We start from the raw sequence: 21,015 nt of genomic DNA, 5'->3' as shown, positions 1-21,015 counted from the left end.
TTGAAATTCTTTTAATTCAACAATTTTATTGTGAAATGCCCTCGAGGGACTCGGTGCCACGGGACCAGCGGCAAATATACGGGGGCAAAGGCCTGTGTAAAATTTTTTCTGGATTTATGATCGCGGCTCGAATAGAGTCGATCGACATTGCAAGTAGAAAAAGAGGGAAAAGATCGGACAGATGTTGGAAGGGCGGCCAAGTATTATCGATCGCTTGCTGCCGGCCGGAAACCGGTTGATAGATTTTTACAAACGCCTCATCTTCTCTTTCTCTCTCGACTCTTCTCCTTTTTCTACCCCCTCCCCTTTATCAAAGGACACTTTGAGGTATGCGATGATCGCTCTCCAGCTTTGTCGGCCTCGACGCGCCTCCGGCGAATCGCCTTTTTCACAACAAATCGATGCTCGCCTTATTTGCACGCCAATCTAAATCGTGAGGGAAAAGCTGAGTGAAAACTTTGTAGCCGGTGATTTCATAATTATTTTAAACAAATAATAATACAATCAATGATTAATTTAAATATTAATATCATATGGTAAGGCACGTAGAATACAGACGATTATGCGACACTATATAAATTATACATATATGTATATATATATAATACTATAAATTAAGGAGACACGAGTCTCCTTGGTAAAAACTTTTGTGAAAACATGACGGTACTGTACATTAAGGAGACGAGGTATGGTGGGAAAATTGTGTGTGTGTAAGTTATAATCGCGTGGGGCGATTGCGATTTTAATATAATAAGAGCTCGTGTGCGCGGATCGTTCCCCGGGAGATTCCTTTCCTCGCAGATTTATTTAGGAGATAAAAATGCGCCTTCCGTGCTTCACTCTATCATCCTGAAGAGCGCGCAGGAGAATATCATTCCGAAAAGCTGAAAAAGGGGAAGAAATTAGAACCATTTACCAACTGTCGGTAAGTCAAGGTGGTACCAACCATTAGAATGGCAACTGCTATACCGGCACCGCCCAAAATAGCCGCGTGTTTTTGCATGTAGCTCTGCGTGCCATTTAGGCAGCCATTTAGATAGGCGTTCGAAGGATTCACCGTGTCCAAGCCACTGTTGCAGTTGAACCGCTGCTGGAAGAGAGAGTAAGAGATAAAATGAGTTTCCTCGATGTTACCGACTGATGGTAATTAAAAAAACGCTTTAATGGAATTATCATTATTTTCTTTACCTGTCCAGGTTGAACTTCTCGACAGCAACTCGGAGGTACTCTTAATCCGTGAATTCCCCAATCTCGCCAACCATTAACTCCGCAGCAGTGCAACTGAAGAAACAAGAATCCTCTCGTTAAATTTACGGTCCTTTCCCTTACGCTATATAATTATACAATATTTTATTGATATTAATACTAAACACTCTTCTTACAGTGCTCTGGGTAGTATCCCAGGCGTCCCTGATTGACTTCCGGTGGTCGTATAGTCTCATGGTGCTAGACATTTCTCGTTCCACGGAATTCAGTAATTTTTCACGGAAAACGTAACCCAATATTCCACCGATTAACATCGTCACGAACAACAGAAATACGATAATGAAGTACTGAAATGCGTATAAGAAAGATTAGAAATTTCAGAAAAACAAAATTCCTCCTCTAGCGTAATGATTCTTACCGTGAGAAGCATGCACTTGACTTCGCGGGAAGCCCCAATGCATCCGAAAAATGCAATAATAGCAACGATGATTCCACCAACGAGTAAAACGTATACGGCACCTGACAGTAGATCGTTTCCAACCAACTCGGTTATCCAAGGGACTTTATCCACCAAAGCCCAGATGGCCAAACCTGTTACAACCACTCCACCGATCTGAAGGGATTCATCGATGATTTGTTGAACCAGTTTTATAAAGTAATAATAATAGTAATAACAACAGACTTACAAAAATAACGAAATTCGTGAAGAATAACGAATATTTCATAAAACGGCCACAACCGTCCATTTCCGTGCCGTATCCCATCCTGTGTGATTTTACTGGATCAACTGCAACGGAATAAATCGTATAAAGAATGATTCATAAATAAGACTCGCGGAGGCTTAGTAATATGAATAACGAGAAAAACAACGTAGTTTCTCAAAAACAATCCACCGATCACGAGGAAAACTTGCATGCACCTGTTGATAAAAACGTCCGGTCGTACTATATATTATATATCGAGGCACTATAAAGACGCTTCAAAGTAAGAATATAAAAATTCATCTATCTCCGTAGCTATAAAAAAAATCAATTGTATTAAGAAAACTACCTGAATGCAAATATAAAGGAGTTTTCAAAAGATCCTATTAAAAAAAATTAATATCTATTACGGTCGATTCAGACCATGAAACCGTCTACATATGCTTTGAAAGGCAATTCTGTAACTCTTATCGACAATTTGCGGTTTCGTTAGGCCGAAGTTAACGACACACAAGTATAGGTACGTGTAATAATAAGTGTAATTCTATTTTCGTTTTCCATCCGGACCGATATCAAAAATTTTTGTTAAAGTTACAGAATACGGGGTTAGGACTCGCTCTTGCTTCAATAACATAATAAAATATAATAAATAAATTACCGTATTTAACCTACCATCTTCACTCTTATGATAAGCTCATAATTGATTTTATACGTGCAAATATTTTATCGAAGCAAGAGCATGTTGGAGACGAACTTATGATGTAAATAAACATTTATAGTTATAAATATAAGCAGATAAACGTTATATATATTAAATCTACGCTTTGGAGCTTCTTAAGTGCCTCCTCCTATACATAATTTTATTCCAACCCTAAATAAAATTCTACAATTATATGTAAAAATATTTTATCAAAGCGAGAACATATCGGGGTTGGACTTATATTATGAATCAAGCATTATAATTAAAGAAATAAACTCTATGTATTATATCTCCGCATCGGAGCTTCTTAAGTGCCTCCAAATGAAAATTATTTATCGAAGCGAGAACATATCGACCCTAATAGCAAACAATGATCAAGGAATATCCTCAGCATTTCTACTTGACGTTTGGATTCCTCAGAAACTTCTCAGGATGTCCTAAGGATATTTATTCTATTGGAAAAGACTGGATTTTTAGTGTTATCGAGCTGTTTAAAGTTAAAACAATAAACGTTATATTACATCTAAACTCTGGTACAATCGAAGTGCCTTCTCCTGTATATTATTTTAATCCAACCCCGAATAAAATCCCTCAAACAATTGGTTGTCGTTGACGCTTTCTTGACAAATTTCGGTGACCGAGTTTCGTCGTACGTGAGATGAAAGATAAACGAGAGTCCTTGGGGAGTAATTGCACGCTTCGTTCTCGATTAAATTTGCGGCTCACGCGGAGAGAATGAAATTCCTGTTTAGGATTAAATCCTATATATCGGCTATGCGCAATTCATTTGCTAATTAATGCGCAAAACCATGACGCTTACGTTTGTTTTCAACCGGCAGCCGGATTTTATGCAATATATCCCTCCCCCTTCTGTCCCTGGCTCCTCGCGAGCTAATATCGATCAAAGGCAAGGTACATACGTGCTGCTTTCTTCGCTTCAATTAAACGTAGACCCACTTAGGAAGATTGGTGGTGAAAAATAGAAGCATATACAGCGTGTTTCCATTAAAATTTACGCCCCATAAAATCTGCAATTTTGTACAAGTAAAAAATTCTCAAAATAGGTAGAGCTTAATTCGAATGTGGACCAAATTTTGATATTTACAAAGTTACCTGCTTGAGAATTTTTTTATTTGCATGAAATTGATTATTTTAAGGGGTGCGAATTTCAGCAGGACCACTTCCTTTTTACATATGTACTACTGCTCTACTAAATTGCACGTTTAAAGAGAATTATCAACACGGCTGGCGGTATCACATTAGAAAACAGGAAGTCAAAGCGCGCAAGGTTGCAGGTTCTCCGAGGCGTGACGGATTTTCACGCGATCGGGCGACGCGACAGACGTGTTTATGGCACGTTACAGCTTTGGGAAGGTCGAAAATTCGAGCGCATTGAAGAAACTGGATAGATGCTGCTGGATGCTCAAGGACGTTTAAGTGGGCCAAGCGCATAAAGTGACGTCACGCAAGAAGGATAATCGCGCGCAGTTAAGCCAGCTTCAATCGAGACGTCGCATACGCCTGCTACGTGACCAGACTGGAAACTCCAATTCGTTTCGTTTCGTTACGAAAGTCGTACACAAGTTTAAGGTCGTTTTAATGAGGAGGAGGGAGGGGGGACATCGTTAAAATAGTAGTTGTATACTATATTATTATATATATGTATGTGTTTGTGTATATTTTATATATACATATATATGTATATATACTGGGGCCGAAGAAAAACACGTTACAGCGAGAGAAAGTGCTTTCCCTACGGAGCGCGCCTCCGTTAAGTAATCGACGACGCCGGAGAAGCGTGTACACGAATATTTTCCATGCAACGAAAATAGCTCGATCGGTCTCCTATACGCGTCCTCATGACATAAGCCCGTCGAGACGTCACTATTCTAGAGAGAACAGATGATTCGAACGAGAATTATCCGATGATGTCATTACGAAAGAATCAATTATTCCGCTTCATGCAATATTCCCCCATGAGTCAAACACTCATCCTTCCGATTATATATACATATTTTACTTGAAATATCCAGTGTACCCCTGACCATGTGACATTTTCTCATATTGATTCGATAAACAAAGAGGCGATTTTTGTTTGAAATATACTATATTGCTGTCATGTTACATTTGTAGCATTGATTCGATAAATGGAGACACGATTTTTGTTTGGATTATGCTATATTGCTGTCATGTTACTTTTTTAGCATTAATTCCGGAAATATAATGACTCGAATTTTACTTAAAATACTTATTACATTGTTGTAACGAGGATTTTATTTTTAAATAAACACTTTGATAACAATGTTCAGGGGACATTCTCAGAATGTCCAATGGGCGTGCGATATGCTCAGAGCGTTCTAAGGATATCCTGAGGATATTTTTACTACAGGGGCAAAGATACAATCTTTGCTTAAAATGTAAAATACATACCACTGTAAGGTTACACTATTCTCATTCGCTCCACAAAGAAAACCGCGATTTTTGCCCGAATAATACAAACACCCTGGTAATGTGACGTTTTCTCATTGATTCGTTAGAAAAGAAAAGCACAATTTTTGCCTGAAAAGTGTTCTACCGTCATATGGTGTTTTTCTCATTGATAATTATCGGGAGTACGCGCGGACGGTTTTCGTTGAGACACCTGGCGAACAAAACTGCTTCCGGGCGGTGTGAAATAACAGGGGTTATGTACAGTCGAGTTCGCAGGACAAAGGATAGCAAGAGAGAGTGGGGGAGAAAGCGAGAGGCAGACAGAGACTCAAACCGAAAGTTACAAAGCGAGGTCATCGAGTTTTATACGCTGGGACAGAAGGGACGCCATGCCATGCCATGCCGTAAAGAGTCGCGTGGCTTACGAAAATTTCTCTCTCTCCCTCTTTACCCCCTGAAAACGCAACGCTCGCGATGCACAAGAATGGTGACGATCGATATTTAATATTACGGGAGAGCCGCGCCTCGACAAACGATTCCGCGGCTTCCCGGCAACTCGCGAGTCGCGAACACTATGGACTATGGAACCCGATTTCACCGTAAGAACGTATAGCGCCACCACCAATTGTAAAACAATCGCGACCTTTTACGATCCGCGAGCTCGTATTTACGATAGGAATCCAATTTCAAGTGGAAAAAGCCCGCGCAACACCGACTCAACTTGCACTGGCTGCACACCGTGAAGCTAGGTTATAGCAAGAGAAATACTAAAAATAAATCCTATCCAAGTCGATGAACAAAACAGAAAACTGGAGAAACTGTGTTTTGCTTTGAGAACGCGCGCGAATTCTTCGTCTGTAGTGCGTTACTCACGCGTTCTTCAGCGCAGGCGAAGCAGCCGATCGTCGACTGGCGAGTGTATGTTGACTACTCAAACTAACCAAAGTTTGTGAGAACGAGGCGCTATCGCAGCGCATTCGACGCTTGTGTGTTGCTCAACGTCGCGAGCCCCCTCCCCTCACCCCTTGCTCCGCGCGATGGACTCCTTTCGCTGCATGAGGAATCCAGAAGGTAAACAAATCCTTTCTACGTAACGCGCAGGTTTAATGCCAGGCGATGACGCTATATGCAGACGAATCAAAATCGAGCTTTCTAAAGTCATATACCTCGGCTAGTAAAGTAACGCGTTTATTTATAACCGTCGATGATTTCTTTCGTCTACTTCGTTTTTGTCCGTAATATTATTGTGCTTTTCCGCGAAGCCGAATGGAATTTTTTTTTACCTGATCAATGCTCGCGTGGACGAAGCGTCTGTACCGACTGGCAAATACTGACTGAGACTGACGGACACGCGAACGCGCTTCCTCGTAGTTTGTTTTGCTCACGAGGTGTCAAAGTGGTGGGGAAAACGCACGCGTAATTTTACGTAAAACGCAATCGTCGGCTATTTAGAATTCAACTACCGACAGCCCTTCATTTCCTTACCCAATTTCCACACGCAGCTGTTTCTCATTCTCCGGGTTAGAGATAAAGACTCCAGGCAAAACCGCTTTAAGAGGCGTAAAAGCCTGGGAATTCATGCTCATTAACGCGATGACCAAAATTAACTCGTTAATCGCGCAAGGATCATTCTATTGAACCAGTTTTTTATGTATTTTTTTTATTGAGATTTTTTTTTCTTAAGCTTTCTATATTTCTCTAAAAGAGTCTATTTCGTTAAATAAATTCGTGTCATTAACGCGGATATAATGAGGTCGCGGTGTCCATGAATTTTAAAATTACGTAGGTGTACCAAATTATCCCCCCTGAAACTGTGCAGGAGGATAATTTTCACTGTTTGCTCGACAGACCCCGCCCGGCTAATCACCGATAATTTCATTTCGATCAGTAGTATTGTTACTTCTTAGCACTTCTTAGCTTTTTCTATTTACAAGAGGTTTATTCCATTTTCTATAGTTCTCTAATTAAATTCTCTTTATTCTCTAATACTATGTAATTAACTTCAGTAAACCAAGAGCGATTAATTTTTTATTAGTTAAATTTGGGATTTAAATTAAGCAAAGTTATTTAAATTGGTGCAGATGCTGTCGAAATTGCTGATCGATTTATCTCGAAACTGCAAGGGATCGATCTATATCGAAACTTGGAAACGTCAGAGAAAAATATAACCAAAGCAGCAAAACTAAAAGAGTAAAAACTAAGATGGTGGTTGGTGGCTAAGGCTAACAGTTGTTGGTTTCATATAAATACGGTTATAAAGTACAAAATGAATTTCAATTATTCCAGTGGATCCTCCGAAACCGAAGCATAGGAATTTTAATTTCTTATAAGTTTCAATCTACTTGTTGTTCCCGGATTAAATGATGGAATAATTTGTAGTGTTAGGCTTTAGAAATGTTTATATATTTAGAATTAAGCCAGCTATGCTTGATTAATTGTCGATTATATTGATTTTTTGAGTATACAGTATTAGGTGAAGTCAATGGAAAGCTATCAAATTTTTCTATATCAAAAATGACTATTACCAATTTGGAGAAGCTGAAAGACCAAGGCTGGTAAGATGTTGTTAATCTACGATACAAATGTATATGTCAAATGTTTCATAGCTTTTTTGTTAATAATCCTGTTCTTTTATTTAGGTACATTACCGAGCATGGGTATGGCTTGATATCCGACTCTGGTACAATAACAGAACTTCATAAGATAGTGAAAAGGGCAGCAGACGTATGTACATTCATTTTATCTTTTCATGAGACAAAGTACAATAGTTTATTTTCTCTTTCTTTACAGGCTGATTTGAGGGAGATTGGAAGTGGACAAGGAGATATTAGTCAAGGTAATATTGTATTGCAAATACAGAAAATACGTAATGTATCTGCTCCAAAAAATAATGAAGAGTCTAGGGCAGCTCCTCGTATGTTAAAATTATCACTGACAGATGGTAAAAATAATATTCAAGCTATAGAAGTGGAACATATTAATTCTATAAGGTATGAAAAGTTACTCTCTATTAATGTTTAGATTTATTATATAAATAATGAAACTTTTCCTTGCAGTTTAAATACACCTCCAGGTACAAAACTATTAATTAAGTCAGGCAGTTTACCTATTTGTCGTGGAATTCTTTTATTAAAACCTTCGCATATAGCTCATCTAATTGGTGGGAGAGTAGCTAATCTTATAGAAAAGTGGGAATTGAATAAGAAGCTTGCCCTACATTCAAGGGTAAGATCTGCAGAGGAAGGTGGTCCACCACCATGGATTCCTTTTGGAAAGAAAATTATCAAAGTTACAGAGCAGGACAAGAATTTTAAAGCTTTGGCTGAGAAAGAGAAAACCAACAAAGAGAATGCAGAATTTGAAGATCAGAGGAAGAATGCAATTGCGGAAGCTGCTAAGCAAGGGTGTAAAAAAGTCTTTGGTGGTGGAAATAAACAGGTAAATAGTGCAATGATTGAAAAGAAATCAAATGAATACATTTATTTTATATTTATTTGTGATTTAGCTCTTGGATCATAGTGTGCAAAAAATAGTTGATCAAGGATTCACTATTGAACAAGCTGAATATGCGCTAAAAGTGAATCGTAATAATGTAGATAGAGCACTCAAAAATTTGCAGAGGACAGATGGGAAACACAAGTAGTTATCATTTAGTATAAAAGGTTACTGATTTCATTCTATTTTTTTTTAAATTAATGTCTTTCTATAGAGAGCCGAGAGGAAAACGATACGAAAAGAAATCAGAAGAAATTAGTAAGCCTAGTAGCGGTAAAATTTCGCTGTTCGACTTTCTTGAGGATAAGCTCCCATTGCAAGTAGTTGAGGAACCTGCGAGCTCACAGAAACATAGTAATGCTCAAAGTAGCGAAAATTTTGAACAATTTGATTCTAAAACTGATGCACAAAATAAAAAAGGCAGAAGGTATGTACATAAATGACTAGATAGTAGCTCGAATATAACAATAATCACAAATATTTTATTTCAAGAAATCAACGCGGTGGAAGAGCTTACCAAGCCCCGCCAAGGCATTCAGAGGAGAATAAACAATCTAAACGCCCTGCTAGCAACATCAATTCGCATTCGCAATATTCACAGTACAATGGGAGTACCGCCCAGAATAAGCCCCCGAGGTTCCAAAAAAGTCAAGAAATTCAAAACTACTATCAACAGCAAGATTTTGATATTAAAGCTGGATATCAAAAACAGTCTCAACAACATGATTACAAGAATCCTGGCAGTTCTTTGATTAACGGTGGGAGTGCCAGAGATGGTGTATATCAAAAAAGCCAACAAGGAGGGAAAAGTTTCGGTAGTAGTAGAAATTATAATCCATCTGAGGCAGATGTCAAGAGTAGACAGCTTCACACTCACGAAGCTTCTTACGACAGGCACATACGATCATTTCCGACACAGGCAGATAAAAGTTACAAGAGTCAATCTAGCAGATATCAAGAAGCGTCTGAAAAAAATGGCTTTCAAAATTCCTCTGGTTTTAACAGCCAAAGAAACAAACATCAATACGGTAATAACCAAAATGCGATTAATCCTGTTACCGGTACTTGGATTTGGAGTATCGGAGATAAATGTAAGGCAAAGTACTGGGAGGATAACAGGGTATGGCTTAATTATTTTTATTAATATTATTATTATTTAAAATATACAATATTAAATCCTTAATTTCATATTTTAGTATTACAACGCGGTAGTTACTGGTGTGTCCGAACGGACATGTGTAGTTCAATTCAAGGGCTTTGAGAATTATGAAGAAGTACTCCAAGCCGATTGTATACCTATTTTAGAGGATGTGCGTATTTAGAGAGAATTATTAAATGAAATTCAATGATGCTTCTTGAAATTAATAAACGTTCTGTTAAAAGGACCAATACTCTCAAGTACACGGGTTGGAGCAGGCTCGTCAGGATTCTCGTTATACTAATAGACAACCCCGTTATGAGCAAAGTCATGGATCGGGAAATGTTGGGGGTACCGAATATCGCTATGGAGGGAATGGTGTACCAAGCAATAAAACTTACGGAAAAAGAAGAGCGGAACATCGAAGCTCTCAGCCAATTTACCAGCCGCCGGCCCAAAGAGACCACAATTTAATGCCAATTAATACTCATAATAACCCAATACTTTAAGTTGTCTAGACTCCAACTTAAACAATGGATTTTTCATTCTTAATCCTCTACTTAAAAATTGTAATTTTATCCATATTAAATCATTGTTCGAACAGTTTCCAGTAATGCCGGAAACTTAGAGTCATGTTGAGTCTCGATAAATAATTAATCATGATATATGTAACAATTTTTTTTCTTTCCTATGCGAAGATGATCGAGATGATTTTAATAATCAAACAAATTCTAAACTGATTATTTACACATCCTGGAATTTTCGAGCTCCATTTTTGAAATGCTGTAATAAAACTTTGTAATATTCAGTCTCATATTTTCCAAAAGATAAATCAATCCTGGAATTTCGTTTTATTTAATTTAGTATTTGGTCCATTTTTATTTGAGAAAAAAGTGAAGACGGAAATTCGATTTTTATTTCATTTTTTCGTAACTTTTTATGCTATTTACTGCTCTTTTTTCGATATCGGCGACGACAGCGCCACCATATTTAGTAGAGAAAGAATTAGTATACATATACATATATGGCGGAGGCGCCATATCGTTTGTTTATCATTTTACAAATGAGTTTTAATCAAAATATTTTAATTATTCTGAAAGATTCTAAAAGTTGGAGTGGAAAAGTGGTGTGTTTATTCTGTATGTAAAAACAGAGTTAGATCTGCAGGGCATCGTGTGATAATAATGCCACCGCAGTCATGGGGGTTTGGCGAAAGGATACAGGTTAGCTTTTCAAATATTCGACTGACCGTTTTTTCATTTACTCAGAATTTTTAAAGCCTAGATTAATATCTCTTTTTATTTTTGTAGGATTACGAAGTGGGAAATTTATTAGGAAAAGGAGGTTTTGCCAGCGTTTATTACGCAAGATGTCTTCGGAGTGGTATGGAGGTAGCCATAAAAATGGTGAGTACTTTAATAACTATACAGAAAAATCGTATATCTTAATACTATATAGAACAATAATTTCTTGATTGTGACTAATTTTAGATCGATATAAAAATGATGAATGCAGTAGGAATGCGGAATAGAGTTAACCAGGAAGTAACTATTCATTCTCAACTGAAACATCCTGCTGTATTAGAAGTATATACATATTTTGAGGATAGTAACTATGTATACATAGTCCTAGAATTGTGCCATAATGGAGAGCTACAGCGGTACCTTAAAATGCAAGGCACTAAAGCCCTGCCAGAAGATCAAGCTGCTCATATCATCAAACAAGTTGTATCTGGTTTATTGTTCTTGCATTCACATCAAATTATTCATAGGGATATATCTTTGACGAATTTACTTTTAACTAAAGATATGCAAGTGGTAAGAAAACCTCAAGGAATATTTGATTGTCAAGTAAATTAACTTTAGCTTTTTTTTGCATTCATTTTTAGAAAATAGCTGATTTTGGATTAGCTACTACATTGAATAGGCCAGATGAAAAGCATTTAACAATGTGTGGTACACCCAATTATATTTCACCTGAGATAGCCACAAGATCCTCTCATGGATTAGAGACAGATGTGTGGAGTTTAGGTTGCATGATGTATACTTTGCTAGTTGGAAAACCTCCATTTGACACAGATGCAGTAAAAAGCACCCTGACACGCGTGGTCATGGCAGATTACGCGATGCCCGATCATTTATCTGATAATGCAAAAGACTTGATAGACAAATTGTTAAAAAAAAATGCAAAAGATAGAATTAATTTATTGGAGGTTTCCAAGCATCCATTTATAACAAATTTTGATAGGGGTAAAGTTCATAACGTGAGTAAACCGATTATTTAGTTACTGATATGGAAATTAAGAGTTATGATTATCTTTATTTTTAATTACAGAAAAAGATAAGTCATAAGCGTGAAATTAGTGGAAATGGAATGGTGGATTCTGGCGTTGGAAGAACTTTGTCTTCATATGGACGCTCAAGAATGCGCTCCCGTTCCGAAGAGCGGATGTCGACAACTCCTGCGATGATGTCAAACGGATATGGACCAATGGTTAGCGCAAAAAGCGAGCCACTTTCAGATCCTTCCGGGAGAACGCAAGCATTTGGCAGATCGGCGTTCAATCATTACGAAAAGAAAAATTCCGTACTAGCTGGTATACCTAAACCCCCTCAAAGTAAAATTTTTTCACAGAGTGGCCATACCGGCTGCGAGGCTCAAGAGTATGAGCGTCACAAGGGCAAAGAAGTTAAAATGAAGACTGAGAATGCTAATGAACTTTTTGAGGAAAATAAAAAATTACCTGTTTCCCCTTTGAGTTCCCTAAGACTGCAGCCTGCTAGGCATAGATCCAAAACTACTCTTCTTACCATACTGGAGAACGGCGAAGTTTGTGTTGAATTTATCACAAAGAAGAATGGAACGGTGAGACTTTAAAATAATTTTGTCCATGTTTCCCTGATATAATATCCATTAATCTTTCAGGAAAAAATTAGCGAAGTTTGCAGAATATCCAACGATGGTCTCCGAATTGTTATTTACAAACCAGCCATAACGGAAGTAGGTTCTCAGCCTGCACCGATTCCTTCTCGAGGTGCGGATAGTATTTACTCGTATGAAAATCTGCCAGCAAGGCATCATCGTAAATATTTGTACGCTCATCGATTTGTAAAATTGGTCAAAGCTAAAACCCCCAAGTTGACTCTTTACACTCAACGTGCCAAATGCTTTTATATGGAAAATGGACCACAGCCAGATTGCGACCTACTCTTTTATGATGGGATAAACGTAAGCGCGTTGATTGGATTGTAGAAAAAGTAGAAAAATTAACGACAGAATTTATTGCAGATCGTAAAAACCGACGGAGTTGTAAAATTGATGGACAAAAAACAACAGATCTCTTATACAGCAGACGAAATTCCTTCTCACTTTGATCACTATTACGAGCATTATTCCGAATGTTATCATCATTGTATATTATTAGAATCAACTTTATCCAGTATGGAAGCAGCTACGGGACACCCCTGCTTCCCCGTCATTATCGGACGTAGGCCAAGCTCGGCTTTAAACGATGCTCCCTGCATGCAAGGGAAAGAAAATGTTTTACCAACAACGATCAGTACACCCAATGTACGTGATTTTATATTTCGTAGGACAAGTTTTTTTTTTCGTTTCTTTGGCTTAACGATTAAAAGTTTTCATTTCAGATGCCATCCTTCGATGCTATGTGCTCTGTAGCCTCATCGGTTATGTCTAAGAATAAACTAAAAAATTCCGTCCGACAGTCACAATGCAGTATGAGCAAGTCTACAGGTCCAGGAGTTTCCGCGGCTACCAAAATGCCGTCCGGAGATATAAAAATTAATTACACAGATGGATCTACGTTAACCGTAACCCCAGTGAGATACGGTGGTGGGATGATTTACGAAAGTAGCAATGGCATCGTAACTAGATTCAATCAGAAAAATCAATCAAATTTCGAGATCCCACAAGCCGTAAGTGAGAAGCTACGACATTTACCAATGGTAATAGCAAGCCTCGTACAGCCTAAATTCCAAAGTATACGATAGTTTTACTTTAGGCTAACTGTCTCATTTATTTTTTTGTATAATAGCCTAAAAGATGCTGACTAGTTAATTAAAATCAGCAATATAAAACTATGTTATACATACGTAAGTTTATAATAAAATGTATTGGATAGAATTATATATCAATGGATGTCTTATAATAAAAAAATATTTTTATTAGTCAGTTTTCGATTGCCCGTCTTCCTGCTTGAGGCGATTTTAGTTAGTAACACTTTCAATGTCTATTAACAGATGTTGGAGAAAACTGTAAAGTACATTTTTAGTCAGAAGTACATACGAAACGAGTAATTTGAGTACTTTGAGACTGAGTGAGTTTGACCTCGTGGTGGAAGGGATAATCGGGGTCATAGTCTGTCATTATCATTCCTACCATCTTTACCGATATAATTTCATTCAAAATAATAGCGTATTTGTGAGACATTACCAGTCGCAATGTATCACCTATACAATGAATTTTCAGTGAAGGGCCAACGATCCCATTCACTTTTAACTCTCATCCGTTTAATGTACCCAGCCGCCATCTTGAATGTTTGTCCTGCCTTCGGAAGGAAAATCTGAAAACTCGAATGTTTTCTGATCGGACCATCTGGACTGATCTTTAATAATTGTTGGAAAATTCTTAAGAATCGTAACCAATAAGTTATTGAAAGGCATTTTCGTCAGATTTACAATTTTCGTAGTTGAAAGTTCTCTTTAAAAATCATTTTATAGTAATTGCCCAAGAACGGGAGTGGATAAAGACACTACGCTGCGCACAGTGTCTTGCTTGTGCAGTCTTCGGTCGTGTTTAAACCGTATATATAGCACAGTAAATAAAGTGTGTGACGTGTCGGAGTTAATTTGGCGTCTCAATGGGATGTCATTCACCAAATTACGCGGCAGAGTTCAATTTACAACACTGAGTAGTGAAATTCCGAGGGGTTAATCTCGGCAGTCACGGGGACAACCAGCAATTTACGGCAGTTTTTGGAGAAAAATGGGTAAGCGTTCCTTCGACCATCCAGTTTTTACTACAAAAGTAAAAAAAAAATTAGAAGAAGCCAGCCAGTTACGGGAGGAATTGTTTTTTGCCACTTTTTTCCAACCTGAGCTACCAGTTTTACTGAATTCTTCTGACAATCGTAGCGGAACTTCTTGCAAGTAATAACTGCATTTTACAACCACCTCCAACTAACCTATTCCATTGATACTCATTGACAAAAGCTCTGTGATAGGTAATCTAATCTATAGTTGATTTAGAGTGGAGCATGATTCATTACAAGTCAGCCATTTATCTTTGACAAACGTCTCTCTTATTAAAGCTTCCTTTGTTGATTCTTAAATAATTTGATAAAATCTATATTATAATGGATTCCATGCCATTGCGTAGAAAGTCTAGGAGTAATATTAGCATAGATAGATATAGCGAGTATAGTCTTCATGGAATAAATAATAATGATGAGTCTTGTAGTAAGTACTGTGTAACTTGTGTTAATAACAAATTTCATTGTTATTGGCTATTTGTTTTATTATTAATTAAATTCTGACTTTTATATTTTTTTAGGAAATATGTGCAACGACTGCATGGCCAGAGTGCCATACGCAACCCTCATTGCGACTATCATGTCTTGCTTGGGTGTTGGCATTTTTTGTGGAACTATGTACAGAGGTGTTACATATACAGCACTAATGATGGATCTTGTAAGAAAACAAAATTAATTTGAAATTATGTAATTAAAGTTCTAAATTCAATGTCTTGCCTAAAGGTATTCCAGTTAAGACTAGGATGGTTGAATGCAGTACAATTAGTATTTGCTATAATTGGAGCTAGTATGGCTGCTCTAGGATTCATGATTCTGTGTGTGGGCTGCCTTGCTACAGGTGCAACAAGACACAAGGTTTATCGTGCTTGGAGATCAAGAGTTGGAGGAAGGATATCATGCGCTATTGTAAGTTAAGGTTCATGGTTTTATAGAAACATTCTCTTTTACATCTATTCTAGCATACATTAATTTCTTTAAAATTGCAGTTCATGACCATTACCTACATACTTCAACTGGTCTGGCTCTTAATTTTTGCATTTCTGGTTATAGTTACTTTGATATTTACAATTTTCTGGGGCCTATGTAGTAACGGGCATGTTCAAGCTCTTCAACAATGCGTTGATTTGAGGCAATTCAGTAAGTAAAGTTAAATATAGTGTATTAATTTTAATAACTAAGGTTGTATGAAACTGAATAATTGCTTTTTGTGCAGGTTTCATGTTCCCAAGTAACACAAAGATAGACAGATTGAATATATGTTCAGAACAGCAAGTGAAATGGTTCTGTAAGGATGGTGTGGAGAAAGCTGAAAGCATGTTCATTTTGGCAACAGGTGCTTCCCTGCTGGTTGTGCTCAGCTTAATACACTATCTGATGTGTCTATCAGCCAACTATGCTCATATTCGAGATCACGAGAAATTCCAGGAGTTACAGGAATTACAATATCTCCAAGATCCCGTAGATCCTGATTCCCCTCAGGGTATGGGGACTTTAAGCATGAGTTCTCATCGTGGTAAAGATAGGTTTTAGGATACAGCCCGCGAGATCTTCGCCTTGAATCCTCAACAAGCCTAATTTTAACCCTTTACTACTTTTTGTTGCATACATATATGTAACACTGTTTTCTTAGCAATTTTTTTATATTCCGTTTCAATTTCAAAAATTATATTTTTAAATTTTTTCATTAACCCTTTGACTATCGATGACGTGTATAAACGTCAACGCCAAAGTGGTCCTAAAAGTGCTCGTGATGTGTATAAATGTCATTTCCTCCCCCACAATTAGCTGATAAATAGTGATTTACGACCCTAGATGAAAGGATGTTAAAGATTTCGTTTTTGAGCAAAAAATGTAAATAAAAGATTTGAAAATATCTTTCATCAAAAATTTTGCAAAAGCTGCACCACTTTAAAAAGTTTTAACAGACATGCATATTAGACACGCTACATTGAATTACAATTTTTTATTTACTAGTTCATGTTAATAATCCTAAACAAGACTGGTTTTAAATTTTACAAAAATCTGCTGAGACTGTAAAACCCAGATTCGTAATTTTTAAATTATTGGATTCGTCCCCTAGTGTTTAATTTCGACTACAAATTTATATTCAGAGAGACGAAATTGAAACATAAAAATATAAAATAAATGTTGTCCTCCCAAATTGCCTGTGCATTTTGGGACCACTTTGTAGATTTCGAGACCAATAGTCAAGGGGTTAAGTATGATAAGACCTTATAAAAATAGAATTTGAAAAAGTAATTAGTGAAAGTGAAGCCAGATATAAAAAATATCGTTAACAAAAAGATATTGCATATATATCACTGTGTAGTAAAGGGTTAATGCCTAAGCTCAACAACGAATGAGTATCAACAGATTGCGCCGACTCAGTATGGTAATCAAAGGAAGTGAAAATCATAAGTTTACTTGAAAATTTCGTCAGCTTCGTTTGTGGGAATGGTCAGATTCCATTCAGGTATATAACAGGATATCAAATGCTGGGCTGAACTTTTAAACGTACCTAAATTCAGTACTCCATGGATCCTTTTGTAATGGTTTACTGAGCAGAGGATCTTGCGGGAACATTCTATGCCGTCCATTGTCTACAGCTTTTTTCTAAGCATTTATTTTTGTTTAAAACTAAGAGATTTTTTAACATTTAGAGTAATAATCTATTTCACAAATCGATTGATTTACTTGTTTGTTAAACTTCGATTTAGTCTATAAGCATTTATCTACTTATATAATTGAGATGGTATATAATATATGCATGTACTATCTACAAATTTGAAAGTGAAGCACCTATTTGTTTAATGATGCACAATGGCACTTTATTGTACAAATATTGCTGTTTACTGTCTTGATTACGCGATTGTACATAAGTTTGCTCTGATACAGGGTCAAATGCTACAAATTTCTGAAGTTAAAATAAGTTTATAGAAAGCATAAGTTTTGGAAGCAATTTTGTTAGTTGATTTCTTAGTGGACATAATTATAAAAATTTATTAATGAGAGCACTCTACGTAAATCTACGAAAAAAGATTTGATTTGTGAATTTTTTGTAAGAATACTATTCATAATATTTTAATGAAATATGGTATGCATATTAATATATATTTAAGCAATTTAATTTTTTTTAAGAATTTTGGCCTTATAGATTAGAAGATAGAACCTTAGTGAGTGTAGTGTCAGCGTGCGCATGAGTACATTGGCGGAAAAAAAAGCGTCTACTGTGACTGTTTGAATAGAAAAAAAAGTTACATTATTTATAAATAAATATCGACTGAACCTCATTTTGATAAATAAATTATTACTTTTACAAATTTATAAAAGATATACAAAAATACTACGAATTTTCTTAATTTTTCTAATTTAAAATTTGCAATGACAAATTTTTTATTTGACAGGTTCTTGTTTATAAAGGTTCAGTCGTTTAAGAATACTTTAAACAGTATGCATGTGCAGTTACACTGGGATTGACCGTCAAGTTTTCAAATTGTTTTGTGCCGCCAGTTCAGAACAGTTCAGAAAACGTAGGTTCGAGAATAACGCGTTTAAAGTTTTTAAAGAAAAATCTAACCCTTTCAATGTTTGCAGTTACATATTATCAATTGGCTACTAAATGATTTAAATTTCAAATCGAAAATTAGATTTTATTTTGAAAGACCAACCTTAATAGAATACTTTGATTTAATGTATTGTTACGAAAATTCAAGCGAGACTGGCCGCGTTCCTCTACGCCGCGCGCTACCTCTTTCATTATAGGCAATATTTACTTGCTGGTAAACGCATTTGTAGATCGAATTTCAATCTAAAATTTTAAAGACATATTTTCAGGGTGACAAACTATCGATTTAAAATAAAAGATCGATTTTTTTGTCAATTACACAGAGTGCTTCCCTTAATAATTTATTTACTAGGTTTGTTTAAGTGCAATGATTTTCATATATATTAGAGTTGAATTAAAGTTATTTTCATTCGCACAAAACCGTAAGCATGAAAAGTCGTATAGTACATAAAATGACAATACTTTATATTAAAAACTATGTCTACAGCACAATTGAGTAAACGTGCCAAACTTGATAAGCAGATCTGAGTATTGAATTTATTTAAATGTTAATGTTTTAATGCGGATTTTTAAATCCCATCGATTATATAAAAATAAGTGTCACTCTAGGGAAATGTCTCCTTCTCATGCCTTTCATACATACATACATACATATATATATATATAAAGCAAATATCGTGCACAGTATTTTCATTCCATCAGCTTCTGCAATATGTTTCAAGCATTTTCAATTAATATTTCTTAAAGCTAGATTTAGAAACTTACCATTATATCTTACTTGACCTGACAATTACATATCACACTCAGTTAATAAATATTTTACCAAAAATATATATTAATCTTAGACCTTTCTATACGATCTACAGAGAAATTGACAATTATATTGCATAAGCTTCATGCATTTAGATATTGGATAAGTATCATCTAGGTATTATCAATTAGAAGTAATATTTTTTATGTTACAACTGTGAATAATCCTGGTGTTCATTCTGTTCATATAAAAATGAATAAAAATTGACTACATGTAGAAAATGTTTTATTTGTTATTAAAATACTGTGAAAGACAAGGTGTATGTAACCTTTATTTTAGATAATTTTTTTAAAAGATTGTACATTTTAAACTCAACGCAATTTATTCTTCATTATTGTCAATTTCAAGATCCAATTCAAGATCGAGCATACTGACTTCTTGCAGTGTATTGATGAAAGTATACCTTGAAAAAATCATGTACAGTTTTCTGAACCAGACATATTGCGATTTGTGTTCAGTCATGGCACTCTAAAGATTGATTTCAAAAATTAAAATTGTTCTATAAAATAATTTCAGTTCAGTGTACTTACTTTGATTGCTTTCCTCTGCTCATATGTTACCAAGTACCAATATGGGGCGCACAGCAAGCTTATGGGCAAGTCTAATATCTGAGTGTATTTCCTAATGACATTTACAGTTTCTAATGCATAAAGTTTACAGTCTGTAATAAAGATAAGTTTAAAAGATCTAGTCTAATTTGTAAACTAATATTATATGATACTAACAGGATGGTACTTTCTTTTCCATGCATAGCGCAGCTATTGCAAAATATAAGGAAATATGATTTTTATGCCTACTGACACCATATTTATCAAATGTTACAACAGCACTCATTTTATACATTTCTATATAATGTAAAATCTTATCCGCTACTTTTTCAGTGGGCCATTGTACTTTTTGATCATCGGGCAGTTCTGTATTCCTGCAAAAACAATCTACATTAAATAAGCAAGAGATATAAATAAGTAGAATACCCTTACATCAAAATTGTAACATTCTGTTCAGGAATGCCTAATTTCTTTGCGCAAGACCATAATTCTTCTTTTCTTTTTCTGTTTCCCCCTAAAACAGATAGCTTTAGAAAAGACAAGAAAATTCAATTATATTAAAAAGGAAACATATGTACCCATGGAAAAACATAATAAATAAATTTCACTTGTCTTTGATAAGGTAATCCAGTAAATTAATGGCCCAAAGAACATGACTTCATCATCAGGATGAGCAGTGACTAGTAAAATTCTAGCTGGAGGACCTGGCAATTGCCAGGCTTTGTGATTAACTTTCTTCAAAATTCCATAAAGGAAGATGCAAACGCACAAATATGCAACAAAAGCTATCATCAATTGCCAAAAAATTTCTTCCAAATAATAAAACCAGCCATGAAAGATTTCTTTAATTTGTATTTGTAAATATTGTCTTATAGCCTCAAGATCAGGCATTTTCGATGACCACATTTTAATAAATTAGATAAGAAAGTTACGTGATTGTTCTATCGAAAGAAAACATTTCCTTCTTTTTTGGAAGCAATTGAGTTTGCAGTTAGGAGTTTAGGTTATGTCACACAGTAGCCGATTCGGTGATATTTATGGATCAGGACGGATGTTGGGAATATTCTTTTCCTCTCCATCGCACGGTAATTCGATACCATTCATTGAATCTTGATGTTTCTATTATGTACCTTCCTATGTTTAATACATTAAAGAAGCTATGATAGGTTATGATAATACAATTAAGTAATATTTGTCCCCGGATGTGTAAAATTCTTGAAGTAACAAACTGAAAACTTTCTATTTAATGCTTTAAGATTTTACTTATCCCTCTGACATTTTGGTCCAAAGAAAGTAAAAACTGATCTAATTTCTGACGGTTCAATCTCACTCATCCGCAGCGAAAAAGAATTCAGTTTAATCTATCAGCTG

At 35.9% G+C, this 21,015-nt stretch overlaps 5 protein-coding genes across 9 annotated transcripts; 3 read left to right on the top strand and 2 right to left on the bottom strand.

Annotated features, from left to right (window-relative positions):
- Positions 1–457: 457 nt before the first annotated feature.
- Positions 458–6,379, bottom strand: Tsp74F (Tetraspanin 74F). 4 transcript variants are annotated; one of them, XM_066733565.1, is made up of 7 exons: positions 6,321–6,379; positions 1,893–1,993; positions 1,625–1,819; positions 1,383–1,553; positions 1,189–1,281; positions 947–1,090; positions 458–884 (listed from the first exon to the last, which is right to left on the bottom strand). In XM_066733565.1, exons 2-7 carry the CDS (start codon positions 1,968–1,970, stop codon positions 837–839), a joined length of 729 nt encoding a protein of 242 aa, XP_066589662.1. In that variant the 5' UTR covers positions 1,971–1,993; positions 6,321–6,379; the 3' UTR covers positions 458–836. The 4 variants fall into 4 exon arrangements, with proteins under 4 accessions (XP_066589662.1, XP_066589665.1, XP_066589663.1 ...); XM_066733568.1 differs by having other exon boundaries at positions 947–1,087; XM_066733566.1 differs by lacking the exon at positions 6,321–6,379 and adding an exon at positions 5,911–6,050.
- Positions 5,973–10,478, top strand: LOC136777346 (tudor domain-containing protein 3-like). The gene is made up of 10 exons (XM_066733560.1): positions 5,973–6,108; positions 7,505–7,592; positions 7,677–7,761; positions 7,828–8,027; positions 8,094–8,475; positions 8,543–8,676; positions 8,747–8,959; positions 9,025–9,652; positions 9,729–9,842; positions 9,916–10,478. Exons 1-10 carry the CDS (start codon positions 6,075–6,077, stop codon positions 10,177–10,179), a joined length of 2,142 nt encoding a protein of 713 aa, XP_066589657.1. The 5' UTR covers positions 5,973–6,074; the 3' UTR covers positions 10,180–10,478.
- A 238-nt stretch (positions 10,479–10,716) lies between these two features.
- On the top strand, positions 10,717–13,836 carry SAK (Sak kinase). The gene is made up of 8 exons (XM_066733559.1): positions 10,717–10,893; positions 10,981–11,076; positions 11,161–11,487; positions 11,559–11,933; positions 12,005–12,535; positions 12,596–12,898; positions 12,959–13,240; positions 13,318–13,836. Exons 1-8 carry the CDS (start codon positions 10,855–10,857, stop codon positions 13,678–13,680), a joined length of 2,316 nt encoding a protein of 771 aa, XP_066589656.1. The 5' UTR covers positions 10,717–10,854; the 3' UTR covers positions 13,681–13,836.
- A 181-nt stretch (positions 13,837–14,017) lies between these two features.
- M6 (neuronal membrane glycoprotein M6) lies at positions 14,018–19,352 on the top strand. 2 transcript variants are annotated; one of them, XM_066733562.1, is made up of 5 exons: positions 14,018–14,678; positions 15,242–15,378; positions 15,444–15,626; positions 15,707–15,857; positions 15,934–19,352. In XM_066733562.1, exons 1-5 carry the CDS (start codon positions 14,675–14,677, stop codon positions 16,248–16,250), a joined length of 792 nt encoding a protein of 263 aa, XP_066589659.1. In that variant the 5' UTR covers positions 14,018–14,674; the 3' UTR covers positions 16,251–19,352. The 2 variants fall into 2 exon arrangements, with proteins under 2 accessions (XP_066589659.1, XP_066589658.1); XM_066733561.1 differs by lacking the exon at positions 14,018–14,678 and adding an exon at positions 14,955–15,147.
- PIG-L (phosphatidylinositol glycan anchor biosynthesis class L) lies at positions 19,348–20,996 on the bottom strand. The gene is made up of 5 exons (XM_066733563.1): positions 20,223–20,996; positions 20,077–20,158; positions 19,822–20,018; positions 19,627–19,757; positions 19,348–19,564 (listed from the first exon to the last, which is right to left on the bottom strand). Exons 1-5 carry the CDS (start codon positions 20,548–20,550, stop codon positions 19,418–19,420), a joined length of 885 nt encoding a protein of 294 aa, XP_066589660.1. The 5' UTR covers positions 20,551–20,996; the 3' UTR covers positions 19,348–19,417.
- Positions 20,997–21,015: the final 19 nt, after the last annotated feature.

This window comes from Prorops nasuta, unplaced genomic scaffold (genome assembly GCF_024137725.1).
Source record: "Prorops nasuta isolate Cenicafe-Biocafe unplaced genomic scaffold, Cenicafe_Pnas_1.2 PNAS00011, whole genome shotgun sequence".
Classification (NCBI taxonomy): domain Eukaryota; kingdom Metazoa; phylum Arthropoda; class Insecta; order Hymenoptera; family Bethylidae; genus Prorops; species Prorops nasuta.
This window is presented reverse-complemented; position numbering and strand designations above follow the sequence as displayed.

Coding starts and splice junctions, on each gene's coding strand:
- Tsp74F (XM_066733565.1), bottom strand. CDS start 1,970: ATGGGATACGGCACGGAAATGGACGGTTGTGGCCGTTTTATGAAATAT. Junction 1,820..1,892: donor TCACGAATTTCGTTATTTTT/GTAAGTCTGTTG, acceptor GAATCCCTTCAG/ATCGGTGGAGTGGTTGTAAC. Junction 885..946: donor TAGCAGTTGCCATTCTAATG/GTTGGTACCACC, acceptor CCCCTTTTTCAG/CTTTTCGGAATGATATTCTC.
- PIG-L (XM_066733563.1), bottom strand. CDS start 20,550: ATGTGGTCATCGAAAATGCCTGATCTTGAGGCTATAAGACAATATTTA. Junction 20,159..20,222: donor TTTATTATGTTTTTCCATGG/GTACATATGTTT, acceptor TATCTGTTTTAG/GGGGAAACAGAAAAAGAAAA. Junction 20,019..20,076: donor CAGAATGTTACAATTTTGAT/GTAAGGGTATTC, acceptor TTGTTTTTGCAG/GAATACAGAACTGCCCGATG.
- M6 (XM_066733561.1), top strand. CDS start 15,045: ATGGATTCCATGCCATTGCGTAGAAAGTCTAGGAGTAATATTAGCATA. Junction 15,379..15,443: donor CAGCACTAATGATGGATCTT/GTAAGAAAACAA, acceptor TCTTGCCTAAAG/GTATTCCAGTTAAGACTAGG. Junction 15,858..15,933: donor CGTTGATTTGAGGCAATTCA/GTAAGTAAAGTT, acceptor CTTTTTGTGCAG/GTTTCATGTTCCCAAGTAAC.
- LOC136777346 (XM_066733560.1), top strand. CDS start 6,075: ATGGACTCCTTTCGCTGCATGAGGAATCCAGAAG. Junction 8,028..8,093: donor GAACATATTAATTCTATAAG/GTATGAAAAGTT, acceptor TTTTCCTTGCAG/TTTAAATACACCTCCAGGTA. Junction 9,653..9,728: donor AGTACTGGGAGGATAACAGG/GTATGGCTTAAT, acceptor TTCATATTTTAG/TATTACAACGCGGTAGTTAC.
- SAK (XM_066733559.1), top strand. CDS start 10,855: ATGCCACCGCAGTCATGGGGGTTTGGCGAAAGGATACAG. Junction 12,899..12,958: donor TCTTTTATGATGGGATAAAC/GTAAGCGCGTTG, acceptor AATTTATTGCAG/ATCGTAAAAACCGACGGAGT. Junction 13,241..13,317: donor CAACGATCAGTACACCCAAT/GTACGTGATTTT, acceptor TTTTCATTTCAG/ATGCCATCCTTCGATGCTAT.